The sequence below is a fragment of the Callospermophilus lateralis genome, chromosome 1, assembly GCF_048772815.1.
Source record: "Callospermophilus lateralis isolate mCalLat2 chromosome 1, mCalLat2.hap1, whole genome shotgun sequence".
NCBI classification, from domain to species: domain Eukaryota; kingdom Metazoa; phylum Chordata; class Mammalia; order Rodentia; family Sciuridae; genus Callospermophilus; species Callospermophilus lateralis.
In genome coordinates, this window is record NC_135305.1 from 31,168,231 (window position 1) to 31,184,994 (window position 16,764).

At 35.2% G+C, this 16,764-nt stretch overlaps 1 protein-coding gene across 1 annotated transcript; it reads left to right on the plus strand.

Annotated features, from left to right (window-relative positions):
- The first annotated feature begins 5,041 nt into the window (after positions 1 to 5,041).
- Gng11 (G protein subunit gamma 11) lies at positions 5,042 to 9,333 on the plus strand. The gene is made up of 2 exons (XM_076833769.2): positions 5,042 to 5,521; positions 8,903 to 9,333. The coding sequence occupies exons 1-2, from the start codon at positions 5,426 to 5,428 to the stop codon at positions 9,026 to 9,028; spliced, it is 222 nt and encodes a 73-aa protein (XP_076689884.1). The 5' UTR covers positions 5,042 to 5,425; the 3' UTR covers positions 9,029 to 9,333.
- Positions 9,334 to 16,764: the final 7,431 nt, after the last annotated feature.

Below are 16,764 nucleotides of genomic sequence, written 5' to 3' on the forward strand. Positions count from 1 at the left end.
GTGAATTTAACTAGCAACAGGATAAAAGTTATTAGAATAGACTTAGAAACCAGAGGGTTCTGGTTCTGCCACTTTCTTGCCTAACTGACTTTGGATGTTCCTTAATTCTTTCTAAATCTTTGTTTGCTTTAGTCAGCTTTTGTGTTGCTGCGACTAAAATACCCAATGTGAACAACTTAGGGGAGGAAAAGATTATTCTGGTTTATAGTTTCAGGGGTCTTAAACTCCATTGCTTTGAGCCCAAGATGAGGCAGAACATCATGGGAGAAGGGCCCAGAGAAAAGCTCCGCAGCTCCTGGTGGGGTCAGAAAGCAGACATGGGGGGCACAGAGAACAACCCTTCCAGTGACCCACCTCCTCTAGTCATGCCCCTCACCTGCCTATGACCACCATCTAGTCTGAATCATCCATTCAAACTAGGATAATTAGGTTACAGCCCTTATAACCTAGTTATTTACTTCTGAGTAACCTAGCAGGAACTTTTTGGTGACACCTCATGCCCAAACCATAATGCAGTTCTTCTACTGGAATTTGAAGATGATAATGGTTCTAACTACTCTTTCTTATGGGATTTAAATAATATACTAGAGCAACTATAACATGTAGCATATTTCCTGGCCCAAAGTGAGACCCAATAAATGTTAACTAGTATTATTACTATGAAAGAAACAAGGTAACATTTCAGAATTCTTTAAGGTATATGCTACTTCATCCCATCCCCATAAAAACCCTCACCAGTAATCTCCTTTACAGAAAGGTGAAGGCAAATGATAGAAAATTTGCTATTCCTAACTTGCCTCTGCTTCTGTAACAAATGACAAATATCATTACTTCAACTCAGAAATTTTTGTTGTGTTTCTTTCTTACTGCCTCCCATTTGCAATGCTATTCTGGATGCTTCAGTCTTCAAAATACTCAAATGTTAATTGACTGTCATCTTTTAAAAACAAGATAAATACCATCCATTATTTAATCTGGAAGGGAGTCTGAAGGTTTTCCCAAATTTGGCTCTCAACTCAGTGACCATAGTAAATGCTCAACAAATATCTGTTGATTCTTGTCCAACCCCTTCATTTTGAAATGGAGAAAATAATGCCTCAAAGATGAGAATTGGCTAAATTCTCAGGTCAAAACTGTGTTTCTGGCTAAACAGCAGTACACTCCACCACATATCTTCATGAAATATGCTTTGGGTGTTAAGGGATTCCAGGATAAACCATGGATTCTCTTATCTCTGTTTTCCTGAGGATAACTCTTCTATTTAAATTCCACTAGCACTTCCATTCTTGCTCCCTCCCCCTATATTTTCCTCCATAGCACCCATCACCATCTAGCATTCTATGTATTTTATTTAATTGTGGTCTGCCTCTAAGAGTTTCCCATCTGAAAGTTAGTGTTTAGAGAAGTGTTCCATATATTCCTTTTTTTCTGATGAAAATAAACACAAATTCAATGCTGTTGAATTCAGTAGCATCTAAAGTGTAGTCCTAACCAATTTAATCTCTAGTTTTCATCTTCCAACTGGAGGTAGATTTGGGAGCCTGATGATTCTCAGTTAAAACACTCTTTTCTACTTTATTGAGGAACTTTCGATAAGCAACTTCAGCTCCATGAAACTCCTTTTTTTTTTTTCTTCTTTCATGTATAAAATGAGACATTATCTATACTTGGATTTCTGAAACCCTTTAGATCAGAAACTGGCATATAGAAAAAGCCTCAATAAATGTCCTTCATTATTGTAAGCCCAGTAGACTTCTGGTAGTGAACACACAGTCCCTGACCTGATCCTGTATTTCCCCATTTGAAACCTGGCCATACTGACCCCTCCACCTGAAAGGTCTCTTTACCCCATCTCATTTCAGTCTTTGAAATTATTCTCCTCTTCTGAGATTGGATGTTTGTCACTCTCTCAAGAGTATTTTGTGTATCTCTTAAGTCACTTAGCATTACATTATTTTCTGTTATTATGATTTGTATGGTTGTCTTAATTTCAATGTTGTATATTTCCCAAGCCTGAAGCCCTCTTCATCTTTGAAACTGCCATACTAACAAACTATCTCTACAATTTAATTGACCTCATAAATATTTAATTCAGTTAAAAAACAAGCTCAGTACTTGTGCATTGCTTATACTGAAGAATTCAAAATTCTTATGGATTAATTAATGATTAAATCAACAGTAGGGTGAAATTCTTATTGCTAAAAAACAGATTGTCAGCAGAATTTTGTCATAGGAAGGAAGTATAGAGAAAGACTGTCCATTAAATCATGACTCCCAGAGATTGCACAGCTATCACCGCCAAAGACTATTTTGTTCAGAAGTTGTTATTTCAGGGCCACTGGTTACTGGGTTAAATGGAATGAGGTAAGACTCCAGGGAAACAAAAAATACGCCTGGCACAACCATAGCAATTGGCTCTTCAAGAAAACTTTCTGGTATCATTAGTTAGAACAAGTTATAAATATTACAATATATCATTTAAACTACTTGAAGTTTGAGATTACTTTGCACATACTTGCACATGTAGGTGAGTTCAAGTTCAACTCAACAAACAAACAAAAAATGCCCTCCTGTTATTTTTATTTAGACTGATTTGATTTTGGCCAGATTTCAAAACAAAACTTAACTCAAACTTCCTAAATTCCTAAAAGAATGTTTTTAACATGAAGAAAATAGTTAACTGAACAATGAGAATGAACAATTATCTATGATGGGAACTAAGGTCTTGTAGGAACAAAACTGATCAATCATTTGGTATTGTAAACTAGAAGTAGTTGTTGAGGTAATAGGAGCATCAGATCCAGATCATCCTGTGACCTGACATCATCTCTACCCAGAAAAGGAATCTTAAGAAATGACCAAGTTCCTGGAAATTGACATGTGATAAAAATCCAAATCAAATGAACTAAAACTGCATCAAATGTTTGTTAAATACTTCCTTAAACTATCATTCTAATGACCTCTAAACAGTTTCTATTTTATAAATGTAAGAATGCAGAATTTGAGGGGTAATCTAGTTTATATCCATGAAAAGGAGGGAGACAAAATGTGTGCCTGGCAAACATACAAGATAAAATAAGACCAGAACAGTGGTTTTCTAACCTGATGTAATATTAAATCAATTCCAACATAACTTCTTTCAATATTTTCATATAGAATTTTTTCATATGAATTTTTAGTAATGTACTTAATAAATTAGGAAAATAGTAAAAAGAAATGTTTCCCTCCTTATTTCATGCCAAATAAAAATGTTGTGATCATTGCTCTTCTAATTTAAAAATGAAGATTGTTACTTTTACTTTTTTTAAGCAAATTTATCTAAAAACAGTGGGATACCTAATAAGTTAATTTCTGGTTACACTTATCATATTTGGTACAAGAGGTTTCATATTATACTCATATTATTTTGTAAAATTATTTTCATTAGGAATAATATGTAAAATATAAGTAAAAAAAACAAAAACAGTAGCCTAATGTTAGTTTTCTCTAATGTAAGTCTCTTAATACTGTGGAAAAAGTTAAAGAACCCAAAACCAATATAGCTTTATAGATATCTATGTATGTAATTAGATTATTTCATAGGAAATAAAATTCCAGACAAAAATGCTTCTATTTTATCCAGGCATGGTGGCCCATGCCTATAATCCCAACAGCTTGACAGGCTGAGGTAGGAGAGTTCAAAGTCAGCCTCAATAACTGTGAGGCACTCAGTGATTCAGTGAGACCCTGTCCCTAATTAAAATAAAAATAGGGCTTGGGATGTGGCTCAGTGGTTGAGTGCTGAGTTCAATTCCTGGTCCCTTCCCCCCAAAACCTATTTTTATAGAATACTTTTATTTTTATGACTTCTATATTAAATGTAGAAAATGAAGCTACTAAATATATTCTTTGTGGAAGTGATTTATCATATTTAGGCATATAAATGCTTTTAGAAATATAATATACTTTGGTGAATTCACCCTCTCCCCTGCTCTATCATATATTTTACAAACTAGAAACCAAAACCCAGTAAAATCTAAATGACTTTTCTCATGGTGGCCAGGGGCAGAGCTGGGACTACAACTGGGTAGTGCTCAATAAATAGCTCATTATTCTTTTCATTCTAATATAGACATTAAGGATAAGTGGGTGGAGCTTCTGTTTACTAAACAGGGAAAAAAACTGCTAAATTCAAGTGCCCTGCAATATTCAGTTAATGCCTCCAAGTGAAAAACACTTGAATTTAATTTCTCTCCAAGTTGCCTCTGGAGAGAAAGAAAGAGAGAGAAATATTTGATGGGAAGATTTCTCATATTTATATTTCGTTTTTCTTCCAGTCTTTTGAGTACTATTAGGTTTTAGTTTATAATCAAAGAGAAAGTTCCCATTGCATGTAAACAACAGTTTTCACAACGGACACTTGCTGACCATACAAAGTGGCAGCTAGATGAACATTAATTTCCAGAAAGTGGAGAAACCCATATTAAATGACTCTACAGCCTATATTCAGGAAATGTCCGAGCCAGGAATTCAAAATCCTCAGTGTCAAAAGCATTGCTCCAGCCTTGGGGGATGGGGGAGTGGAGGGATTCAAGCCTGTCTTCCCATACCATTTCTTTAACCTCTAAGGATCACAGAACATTCTCCACACGAAAAAACAAAAGCTCTTGTTGAAGGTGCAGATACTTATTTAATGGCAGAAAATTTCCATGCAAGTTGTAAATATTGTTCACAAGCTAATAAGCGCCTTTTCCTCTCAAGATGTATAAAATTCCTTTTAGGCCTTTCACGGGATAGACGGAGGCACATCAACTGAATACCAGCTGAGTTTCATTTTTCCGTTGGGCTTTTTCTCCAGCATTCACATCAGTATATATCAGTATCTATATGGAAAAGTCATATACTGTACATTTTTAAAACTCTTGGAGAGGTGAACGACCGTTATTTCCTGCTGGGCAGTGTCTTTCTTTTCCTTGTTTCACAAACAAAACCCGGATGTGACTTGGAAAGGGGAAAAGAAAAAAAAAAAAGACCAAAAGTAAAACTTTTGTTGTGCCCAGTCCAGTGGGTCCCCCGCGGGCGGGCGTGGCAGGTCCAGGGCTCAGCAGCCCGGGACCAGCATCCCTGCTGCGGGATCCTGCTGCTGGAAGCTGATCCGACCTTGACTCAAGACTGACCCTGAGTTCCCGGGGCAGGCCCTCGGGGGTTGTAGGGACTGGGAAAAAGCTTAGGCTCCCTGGACTCTAGGAAGGGCTGGCGTGAGGAGGCGTCCCGGAGGAAGCCGAGCCCCCGGGGAGCTGGGGACAGCGGCGCTGGGAGGCAGTCACGTCCTGCGCTGGCGGGCGGGAGGCCAGGGCCCGCAGTTATTTCGGGAGGCGCCCTGGTTCACAGCACTTCCAGCCGCTCCACTGCCTGAGCTCCCCCTGGGCCCAGGGCTGGAGCAAAAATGCCTGCCCTTCACATCGAAGATTTGCCCGAGAAAGAAAAGCTGAAGATGGAAGTTGAGCAACTTCGCAAAGAAGTGAAGCTGCAGAGACAACAGGTAAGTGTGTCTGTTCCAGAATACTTCCCTCTCTGAAATAAAGGAGGGTGTGCTTTTCCTAGTGAGTTGCAATAAAACAAGTGGTTTGTATTTATTCTTGCAGCTTCTCTTTAAGTAAGACTTTAGCAGTGCCTGGGAACTGCCAGTGGATGCGAGGGATAGGAGGTAGAGGAGAGCAAGGACCTGATGAAGAATGTCGCATTAAGCCAAATGCCTAACAGGGAAGGAGCCTGTACCTGGGAAACAGACAAGGAATCTTGCATTGAACTAAACAGCAGTTGGTTTAAAAAACCCAGCTATAGGAAAATGACGATGGCTAGTTGGTTCTGGAAAGAATGGTATTTGAATTTTTCTAAAACCACATTTCAAAGTCTTCCAACTACTTCACCTAGTTTTGAATTTCACCAGTGGTCTTCAGTGATGTGATACTTTTGTCCACTAGCGCTTGGAAACAAAATGTCTGAGTTTCTGTTTTTATTTATTTGTAAATCCCATGTCTTTATAATATCCAGTTTTATAAGTATGCATAATGGGTCCATACAGTAGAATCTGTATTTATTTATAAATAATTATATCTCTACTGAGATGTATATGAGCACCATTAAAAAATTTTTAGACACTACTGAGAGGGATTACTATTTCATCTAAAACTTATGCCTCTGTATTCTGAGGTGTCCCCTGAAACTTGATGAAAGTTTTGTAGCTTTTACTTCAATTTCCTACTGGTAATGGGAGCCTTAATTAGGAAACTAATCTTTCTTCCTTTTATACACCATCAAGCCATCTGTAGCACAGGAGAGGGCTTTTGGATAGATTTTTGTTTTTTAAAGGAAGTTATCTAATATTTTCTCTATAGCAAGAATGTTTTGAGCTGATTTTTATTTACTTGAAAAATTTAAGAAAAAGAATGGAAATGAAGCAAATCTTATAAATATTGTCATTCTTCTTCATATTCTATTTCAGTCTGTGATGATTGGAAGATTTTTTTTAGTTTTACACATTTTTTTTCCTCAAACTTAACCTTCTACTTCCTAATTCCAATCTTGGCTCCTCCTAGAATTTACAGTGGGATGTCCTTCTTCTCTATGTTGAAGCTTTCAAAATGTCAATGTTCATAGAGATAAACAGGACCCAGTTAATAAGGTTGTTTCTTGAAGGGTCTCATTTCACCCAAGGCAAATCCCCCAGTATAGCAAGTGTTGGCCTCCTTGATTTTACCACTTAGTATTACGAATCAAACAGAATTGCTTATATTGAAATAATGCATTGCCTGTGCAAAGTTGCTATATCTTAATATTTGGTATCACTATGCAGAACTATAAGGGGGAAAAAAGAAACAAGTCTATTTTACTTATTTCATGTTTCAAATTAGATATCAGGCAAGTGACAATGTAGAAAACAAGCATCATTCCTTTGCAGCTTCTGCCTGCCAGACACCACTACCCCTTAAGACATGCCCTATTAAGTCAGTTTCCCAACTCCAGTTGTATGCCAGAGGAAGAGAAAACTTGCTAGACAAGGCAGAGACATCTAAGTCCTAATAAAAATATTCAAATTTATTTTATTATGCACTGTAAATTATAGAGTATTAGTCCTAGGCTAGTGTTGTGACTCCTAGAGACCATTCAACTACTTCACTTTAAGGATTAAAAACAAATGAAAAACAAAAACCTGAGTGTCGGAGCAGCTGACTAGTTCCTTACATAAGACCACTGAGAGTGATAAGGCAGATACTGGAAAATGCTTTTCCTGATGCCCAGTTTATTATTTTGTTACTCGACTGTTAACATCTGAGCTGTGTGCTCTGTTCAGGCCAAGGAGACAAATTCACAAGTTACATCTGGCTCTAGCTAATTAGAATGTTGGTCAAACATATTCCCTTGATCATGAATGGAAATATATCAGAGGAACAATTATTCACTTTCAGAGATTACAGACCTCTTTGGAAACTTAATGAAAAAGCCTCTATAAGAACAAATATAATGTGAACTTGAATCTTATCTAGAAATTTTTCCAGGGCCACAGACTCCAGGTTATAGCCACTTGCTTCATAAATTCTAAAAATTTATTTATAATAACACACCCTATGAATGGCAGCAACAATTGAGAGCAAATATTATCTAAAAGAATGGTCCTTGAAAAGATTTTATTTTGCTGTATTTTAAGTTGCATAACTACATTTTTAAGTTGTATCACCTAGTTTTAAATTTTGAATCAGTGACCTCCACTCTGCTGTGCAAAGAATAACCCTTGGGGCTTGTAAGTGAAATAATGAAATTTTTATTTTTGTCAAGTTTTAACTCTCAGACTTCCATAATTATCATTTGTGCTTTAAAATTATGTATAATATATTAACACTGTGGTATCTGCACTTATTTATAAGTAAATTATTATTTACATTTTGGGATGCATATGAAAACATGTTATAGGGATATCCATTAAAATAGTTTGAAACTACTAATCTAGCTAACAAATTCAATGGGAATATTTGCCTGCTTTCAATAGATCTCCATTGCAATTGGTTAAAGCATCTATAGATTTTACTTCTAATTTCTTACTAGGAATACAAACATTTATTAAGACATCAATTCTTCTCTTTTCATTTCTATTTATTCCGTGTGTGTGTGTGTGTGTGTGTGTGTGTGTTTAAACTCTTTAAAACTGTCCTTTAAGGATAAACTTTTTGAAGAAACTATTCAATCCTTTTTCCATTGCAGAAAAAGTTTAAACTGATTACATGAATCCAAGAATTTCAGATAAGCTTAATAAGCCTTTGATAAGACTTTTATTATGATTATTGCCTTTATGCAGCAGGAAGGGACTATGAACAGAGACACAGAATGAGCTATGTGGGCAACTCCACCCTTCCCAGAGTGGTTTTCCCTAATGCTGCTGTCACTGTGTGAAATTCCAGACAGGGCACATACCACTGAGTGAGAATTGAGGCATGACACATGCCAAAACTGGGCATTATTTCCTGCTGTATTTCTTCATTATCATGAAAATTTTAAAGTTGAATATGTTTGAGTTCCCAAAATATGGTAAACATGTCAAAATTATGTTTTAACCCAGGAAGGAATCATATGAGGCATAATGGATATAAATTCCTAGGGATGATTTACTTAATACAGTAACTTTGAAACATTTTGATCTTGACCAATAGTAAGAACTATATTGACATAGATTGTATCTTATATAGAAAGAGAATAGAATAAAAATATTAAGTGTCTAGTACAGAAATTATATACAAATATAAATTTTTAAAAAGTAAAGCTGGCTTATACAACTATAATAATTTCACTAAAAGGTGATGATAGAGTTTGAACATTTCTGAACTAATTCTTTTTATATTTATTTATTTATTTTGTTTCTGTACATCAGGTGTCTAAGTGTTCTGAAGAAATAAAGAACTATATTGAAGAACGTTCTGGAGAAGATCCACTGGTGAAGGGAATTCCAGAAGACAAGAATCCCTTTAAGGAAAAAGGCAGCTGCATTATTTCATAAATAACTCTGGGGAGAAACCTCATCCTCAGTGTAAGAGCTAGTTGTTTTAGTTTCCCCAAATAAAACCTACCAGCCTTTTAAGGAAGAAAAAAATGAAGTCTAAAGGAGAAATCTCTTAAGCACTATATTGATAGGTTTATGTATAAAAGCATATCTGCTTCTCATCTTTGCTCACTGTATGCCCTTTTTAAGAGGACAGAATATCTGATGTACAATTATGGAATTAAGGACATGAATTGTTCATGACTCACCTCTTTTAATATGTTGCTTGATGCCCCAAATAAAGTTTCATCTTGGGAAAATAAGTGTTGGTGATTTCAGAAAGCACTTTTCATGCATTAGCTACTATTCCTTTCTGTAACCTTCTGAGTGTTTGGGAAATGGATGAGAAGATCAGGTGGTGTGTTGGATCAGGTCTCCAAATCAGCTCTCTCTGTTTCACATGTTTACTGTGCTGCATTCTGACTTCTGGAATGTGTTTGATCTAACCCCATTAGGAAACTGAGCAGGTTGAATTCCTAATAATGTTGACAGGATTCAGATTATCCGAGTCAGGAGCCAGGCCAAGCCATGTCTACATTAGCACTTTCCCCAGTTTATCATCATTTAGATTTTGTTCAAAATGTTTCTGCATCAGTGGCTTTGGGAAAAGGCCCAGGCTGGGAAACAGAGATACCCCTCCTACCTGCAGTGCAGTGGGAGGGCCAGCCCTGGCTTTGAGGATCTAGCCAGTGTGTTTGCCATCAAAAAGCTGTATCTTCGAGGTGCTCTTTAGCAGATGCAAGCCAAACATGACTATTTTTCTGCTCCTAAAAAAAAAAAAAAAAAAAAATACAGTGAACCCTGGTCCATTTAAAAAAAATGATTTGCCTTTTAAATACTGATTAGTAAGAATTTTTTATGTATTTTGGGCACTCATCCTTCATTGACTTCAGTTTTCTTAGTGACATTAGCTGCAGTGGGTTTAGCTGGAGAGTACCAAATACAAGTTACTTCATGAAGACCTCAAAGAAAGGTAGTTTTCTTCCTTTCTACGTAGTTTCCCTCTTTTCCACTCTATCTTTGGTTGCAAAGTGCTCCAGATTTGGGCAAAAGAGAAACAAAAGTTACTAATTTGTCTTGTGATTTAAACTGCGGCACTGGAAGCCCATACTTCTTATATTTTCTCCCACTCACATATGTAAGTGTGCCTTCCTTATTAAGCCAGAGAGGTATCTGTGGTCTATAACAGCTTTCTAAAGTATATTAGTCTTCTTGCTCTGACATACTTGAAAGAAAACAGGATACCAAGGCTTTTCAAAAAGTAGATTACATCAAACCCCAAACAGAGACTATTTCCTTCAGTTTCCTGTCATTTTCCAAGTGATGACATCAATTAGGATTACTGAGAGCCCAGTCTAAAGCATGATCCAATCCAAGGTAAGATTTAAGGGTATAACATATATTTCTTCCAAGCACCATTGAAAAATTAGTATTGAGAGTGTTGCTGCTATTAGTCATTTAACATTTAATAAGACTTGGCATTTTACTATCTTGGTGCTTCTAAAGTTTTACTTTGATGAGCTGCTTCATTTCCTTAAAGTTATCCAATTTTGTTGCATAATAAAGAAAACATCTATTCTGGTCACTGGTAAAGCAGATCAGCATGTATATCCTCTAACATCTTGGGAGCTGTATTACCAGGCTGTCTCCCACTCAAAATTCAGCCATCTATTCATGGGCACCCACAAGTCTTACCTTTTGTTCTTCATGTCCCAACTATCTGACAAATTAGCCAACCAGTTTCCAGTTTTCTCTAATAAATATCCAATCTTGTAGCTGTTTCTATTAAATCAAAACTGTTATTAATTTTTCTTACTTTGTCATCATCATAATTCAGCAAACCAATAGAAATATAATAAAACTGTTTTGTTTTTCAAATGTTTAAATGCTAGAAACTTATAATAGTAAAAACTACAATGACTAGTATTTGAATGTTATATATGTAATATTCAGTGAGAATTTTTTAAGTAAAATTTAAATCATTACCTAATTTTTTGCAAGTAGATAATTGTGTAATCATTTGGTATTGATTAAAATTAGTTGCCATATTTTGTGCATTGAGATTTAAATTCTTTGAACTCATCCTAAGTTAGAAAAATCGATCTTTTCTATTCTTAGAAAGAATCTACATTACAAGCTCACCTAACTTAGTATTTTAAGATCACATTTTTTTTTTTATTTTGGATGAGAATTAGTTTAGACAACAGTAAGAATTAGTATATCACTACTGTTTAAATTTGCATTTCCTTGATTTCCAGGGATTTTTATTGTCAACTTTTAACTTAGGTCAATTTTCTATTTTTAACTTTCCTGTTATCATCTTTTTCTCATTTTGAATACTAGTTCATTTTTTTTTCTCATTAAGTTGTAGGAACTCTTCATATATTTGAGACAGTCATTCTTTGTGGTGATACATCTAGGGAATAACTTCTCTTATTCCATTAATTTTTCACTTTGTCTATTGAGAAATATTTATTGAAACACAGAGGATTTTTCACTTGTTAATTTTTTTGAAATAATTATAAATTCACAGGAAATCACAAAGAAATGCACAGTGATAACAGCAGGTATAAAATTTGGTCAATTTAAGCAGATGAAATGAATCTTTAAAATCATGGCTTAAAAAAACAGTTTGGCAGTGTCAAGAATCAAAATTGTAAAGGGCAAACTTTAAAATTTTTAGAAAAATATGTAGAAGAATATCATTTTCAGGTAGAGAAAAAACTTCTTAAAACATCACATGCACACACACACACACACACACACACATATGCCAAGTTCTAAGATAAAAATCCATTGTTTCACGACTTAAATTAAAATCTTTATATCCAAGGCAACTGAGGGCAAACAGTTCCCTCAGAGGAGACCTAGAGTCACACTGAGCAGGAGCTTCAGCAACACCAGTGGTAAAAAGCAATCTTGAGCAGCATCGCAAGATCCCTGAAAATCAAACCAAAGTCCACAAAAGTAGTTAAAACCTATGTACAGGGACTGGGGTTGTAGCTCAGTTGTGGAGCACTTGCCTCTCAGGTGTGAAGCACTGGGTTCGATCCTTAGCACCACATAAAAATAAATAAGCAAAATAAAGATATTGTGTCCATGTATAACTAAAAAAAAATTTTTTTTAAATGTTAAAATAGAAATTTTAAGTAGAATTAATAGTTTTCTCATGTAATAGCCAAACTGTTCATGAGAAAATTGAAATTCTTTGTTTTATAAAAAAATCAGAAAAAAATGCAATCTGAGTAGAAAAGACAATCAACTGATATCAATACCAATATGATTCAGGTGTGAGAATTATCTAACAAATATTTTAAAGCAATCATCATACAAATGCTTCAACAATCAATTTCAAAGTCTCTTGGTACAAAGAAAGAAAAAAAGAAATGGAAAGAAAAAGAAAATCCCAACAAAGCAGTAGAAGTTATATAGAAATACTTAGTGAAAATTGTAGAAAATACAGTAATTGAAATTTTAAAAAATAAATCTCATTGTGTAGTCTCAAAAATAGAGCAGTAATGAGAAGACAGGATCAGTGGCTTGAACACCAATCTATGGTATTTACTCAATTTGAACAACAGTAAATGAATTGAAAAAGAAATGAACAGATTCACAAGAACATATAGGATAATAACAAAAGATCTAAATGGGTATAATCGGAGTGCCCACAGGAAAACAGTCAAGTGGGATGAAGAAGTAGCAAGAGAAAAATAATGGATGAGAACTTTCAAAATTTGGCAAAACACATAAATCTACTGGTCAGGAAACTGAGCAAACCACAGATAAAATATATTCAAAGAAATTCACACCTAAAGACATCATAATTAAGTATCTTAAAATGAAAGACCAAGGAAAAAACTCTTTATAAGACAGAGTAAATAATACATTATGTAAAAAGGAAGAAAAATTTGAATTAAATGGATTTGTCCTCAGAAAACATGGACCAGAAAGAAGAGGCACAGCATCTCATCTTAATAAACTAAATGAAAATAACTGTTAAAATTAAATCCTATACCAGTGGAACTACCCTTCAAGAATAAAGAGAAAATAAAGACATTCTAAAGAGACATTTTCCTAAAGGAGAATTAGGAGAACTGACTGGTAGCAGACCTTCTCTTGAAGAATGCCCAGAGGATGCTCTTATAACACAAAGACTATACTGACAACAACAAGGTTTTTACTTTGAGAAAGAAAGAACAAAAGATAAAGAGTAAAGATCGAAGCAGACATTATAGACTGTCCCTCACTTTACGAGGTCCCAGGCAGAACATGCTAAAAGTCAAGCAAATTAAGTCAAATCATGGGAGGTCTAATATGATGCAAAGAAGTGAAAAATCCAGGTAACTACTCGGGACAAAGAGCATATATTCATTTATTTATTCAACAATAAATATGTATGGCACTCCCTCCATGCTTGGTCCTGGTTTAGACCTAAGAAATGCAGTGATGAATTGAAGTCCTTAATGTCAGGCCATTTATAGAAATTCTAATTAATCAGATCAGAATATGTTATGATATATAAGACAGAATAAACAAGAAAGTGGTTTTTGTATTTTTTAGTGATGATCATAGCTCATACATACAAAATGCTTAATATTTTCTCAGAACTGGAGTAAGCTTTTTATGTAATTTATAATATTCAATTCTCATAAATACCTTACATAATAAGGCAAATAACTTGCACAGTCATATTGCTAGTTTAAATGGCTATGTTAGCCAGCTTTCTGTTGTTGTGACCAAAATATCTGACAAGAACAGCTTAGAAGAGGAAGGATTTATTTTGGCTCACAGTTTTAGGATTCAGTCCATGGTTGGCTGGGTGCAAGGTAGAAATATCATGGCAGAAGGACATGGCAGAAGAAGGCTGCTCAGCTCACGGCAGGCAGGAAGCACAGACAGAGGTAGAAGGGGTAAGAAAGAGAGAACCTTTTAGCACATACCTCCAGTGACCTACTTCCTCCAGCTAGGTCCAACCTCCCACCGGTCCATTCAGCTATCAATGGATTGATCTAACTATTGAGGTCAGAGCTCTTATGATCCAATCATTGCCTAAAAGCCCTACCTCTAAATCTTGCTGCATTGGAACCAGGTTCTGAACACATGAGCTTTGGGGGAAATATTCCAGATCCAAACCATAACACTGGCAAAACTGTGCCTGAAATACTATATAATACTAACGACCTTATAGGACTCAATGGTTCTGAGGAGAGAAAAGAATTATTACCTAAACGACTTTCTGAAGGGACCTTTGGCATAGTTATTAAAGCCTTGTTTAGCTTTTCTGTTTGATGCAATGTTCTGTGTAGCTTATTTTAGTTGTTTCTGAGTTGGTTTTATCTAACCACAACCTAATATGATTATAATAATTTTAGTGTATACCAACTTAGTGAATTTTGCTTTCATTAAAAAAAATCACAGCTCTAGATTATTATGACAGTGATGAACTATAATCATGCATAAAATAGCTTTTGCTCATTTGTTGAATAATATAGTCTCAATTTAACACCAGAAGTTATCTGATGGTAGCCACACAAATTATGGTAGACTGCCTAAAAGAAATCAATCAGAAACTGTAAAGATTTTCTTGAAAATAGCAAAATTATTGAGGTATAGTCGAGCTAGCCCTAGACAATTGTTTATAGGTACTAAAGAATCTTTTCTAAGAAGTTATCAAATCCCCATTATCTGTAAAAACTTGGGTTTTCTATAATCAAGGTAACCATAGGTTTTAGCTTCTCACATCTTAATCTTGGACCCAGTCTATGACAGTTGTTGTAAATGATTTACTTTACAGATAGTTAGTTTGAGAATTAATGGACCTGATTCCCTGGGTTGTGGAATAGAGATCTTTAAATTTGTAAAAATACTCATGTCTTAGCACTCATTGCTACTTAATACTAGCAGCTTCAAACTCCTCTTGGAAGTCATTAGAATATACATATATAAAATCTAATGCACTCTGATACTGTACAGGAAAGGAAGAAAGGGAGTTGGTCTTAATATTTTATGATGTGAAACCTATACATGTCTCAGTTTAAGAGGAGGCCTTTTAATTTATATTAAGGACTTTAGAAACAATCTGAAAACTCTGATATTGATACAGTTCACTGTTATTTAAGAACAGGTCAAAGACCACTGTTGCTAAATATTCATTTTTTATTACAAAGAAGTGTGTTTGAGGGAGGAACATCACAATATGAATGGCATGTTTTAATTGCTAATATGCAGATTTGCCTTTTCTCTGTTTTGTTTTTATACATCTTCAAAAGACTGTACACAATTGTATTTTCTGCTAATTGACATTTACATTAATTATTTGAATGTAAAAGCAAACATGAGATAGAATAAATTAATATTTATGACTATTTAGAGTTTTCAGTCTTGGGTGGAGAGTAATCTGGAAATTTAAAGACCATTCATTTTAGGGGCTGGGATAGTAGCTCACTGATAGAGCACTCGCCTAGCATGCATAAGGCACTGGGTTCAATCCTCAGCATTATATATATATTGTGTCCACCTAAAAATAAAAAATATTTTTTTAAAAAGACCATTCATTTCAATTTGATTAGACAAATAAATCAAAGGCCTGCAAAAAATTTTATAGACAAGTTCAACCCGTATTTTTCCTGCATTCTAAGAACAGGCAGTTAAAACAGTTAAAACAAACGGTAGTGACATTTATCAAATTCAACTTAATTTAATTTTGGATTAAGTGCTTGATAAAAGGCAGGCTAATAAGTGAATAATTAGAGAAAAACTGGGACATTTTCTCCCTTCTGTAACATTTCATGGAAGGAGACACAGTAGCTTAAGTGAAGGAAAACAACTTGTGAAATACTAAACTAGCAGGAAGAAATTTCATTTATTGGGTATAGATTGGCAGACCAAGGAGCTATTGATCAAATTTATGTAAGAACAGAAAGAACATACTAGTTAATGGGGTACATTGTCTTTAGTAAAAAAAAAAAACCTTTGCCCTTTTTCAGCTATTGTAGGTAACAGACTCAAATTCAGTGACTTAAAACAATACATTTATTACAGCTTATCAGTTCTACCAGTCAAATTATCTGGGCCTGGTTCTGTGAATCTTGGCTGGTTTTACTCATCTGGGGTCAGCTGGTAGATCAGCTGGGGCCTGGCAGGTAAGTTGGGTTTTGGCTAGAAGTTAATTGAAGCAAAGTGGATGTCTTTCATTCTTCACTAGGCTTGCCTGGGCTAGTTCTTATGAGAAAAAGAGATTAGAAGTATTAAAAAAAAAAGGTGCTTTAAGGTCTGAGAGTAGAACCAGTACAACTTTACTTCCACTGCATTCAGTTGAAAAAGCAAGACAACAATCCAACCCAGATTAAAGGAAGGAAATGGATCCCTCTCTTGAGAAGCTGCAAAGACATGGAGAGAAGCATGGTTACAAGGAAAGGTAGAAAACTGGGGTCATTTCGCAATCAATAGACCTTATTAGGTAAGGATCTTTGTCTCAGCCCTGGGCTGTAGGAGCCAGTCAGAATGACAGAGGAATATGTAGGACAAGGAACTCTACCAGGAGTTTGATGGTTTAAGGTTTGATGCTGAAGGCAAAACACAAAATGGTCAGGGTGTACAGACAAGTAATTGAAATTGGTGGGAGGAGAAGATTTGAACGCTGTTGAGACAGAAGCATCAGAAAGAGTGAGAGGGGTCTGGCAAAATCTAATTTT

What these genes read in the sequence shown, in the direction of transcription:
- Gng11 (XM_076833769.2), top strand. Translation starts at nt 5,426, where the DNA reads ATGCCTGCCCTTCACATCGAAGATTTGCCCGAGAAAGAAAAGCTGAAG. An exon ending in TGAAGCTGCAGAGACAACAG is followed by an intron (nt 5,522 to 8,902) that starts GTAAGTGTGTCT and finishes TCTGTACATCAG; the next exon opens with GTGTCTAAGTGTTCTGAAGA.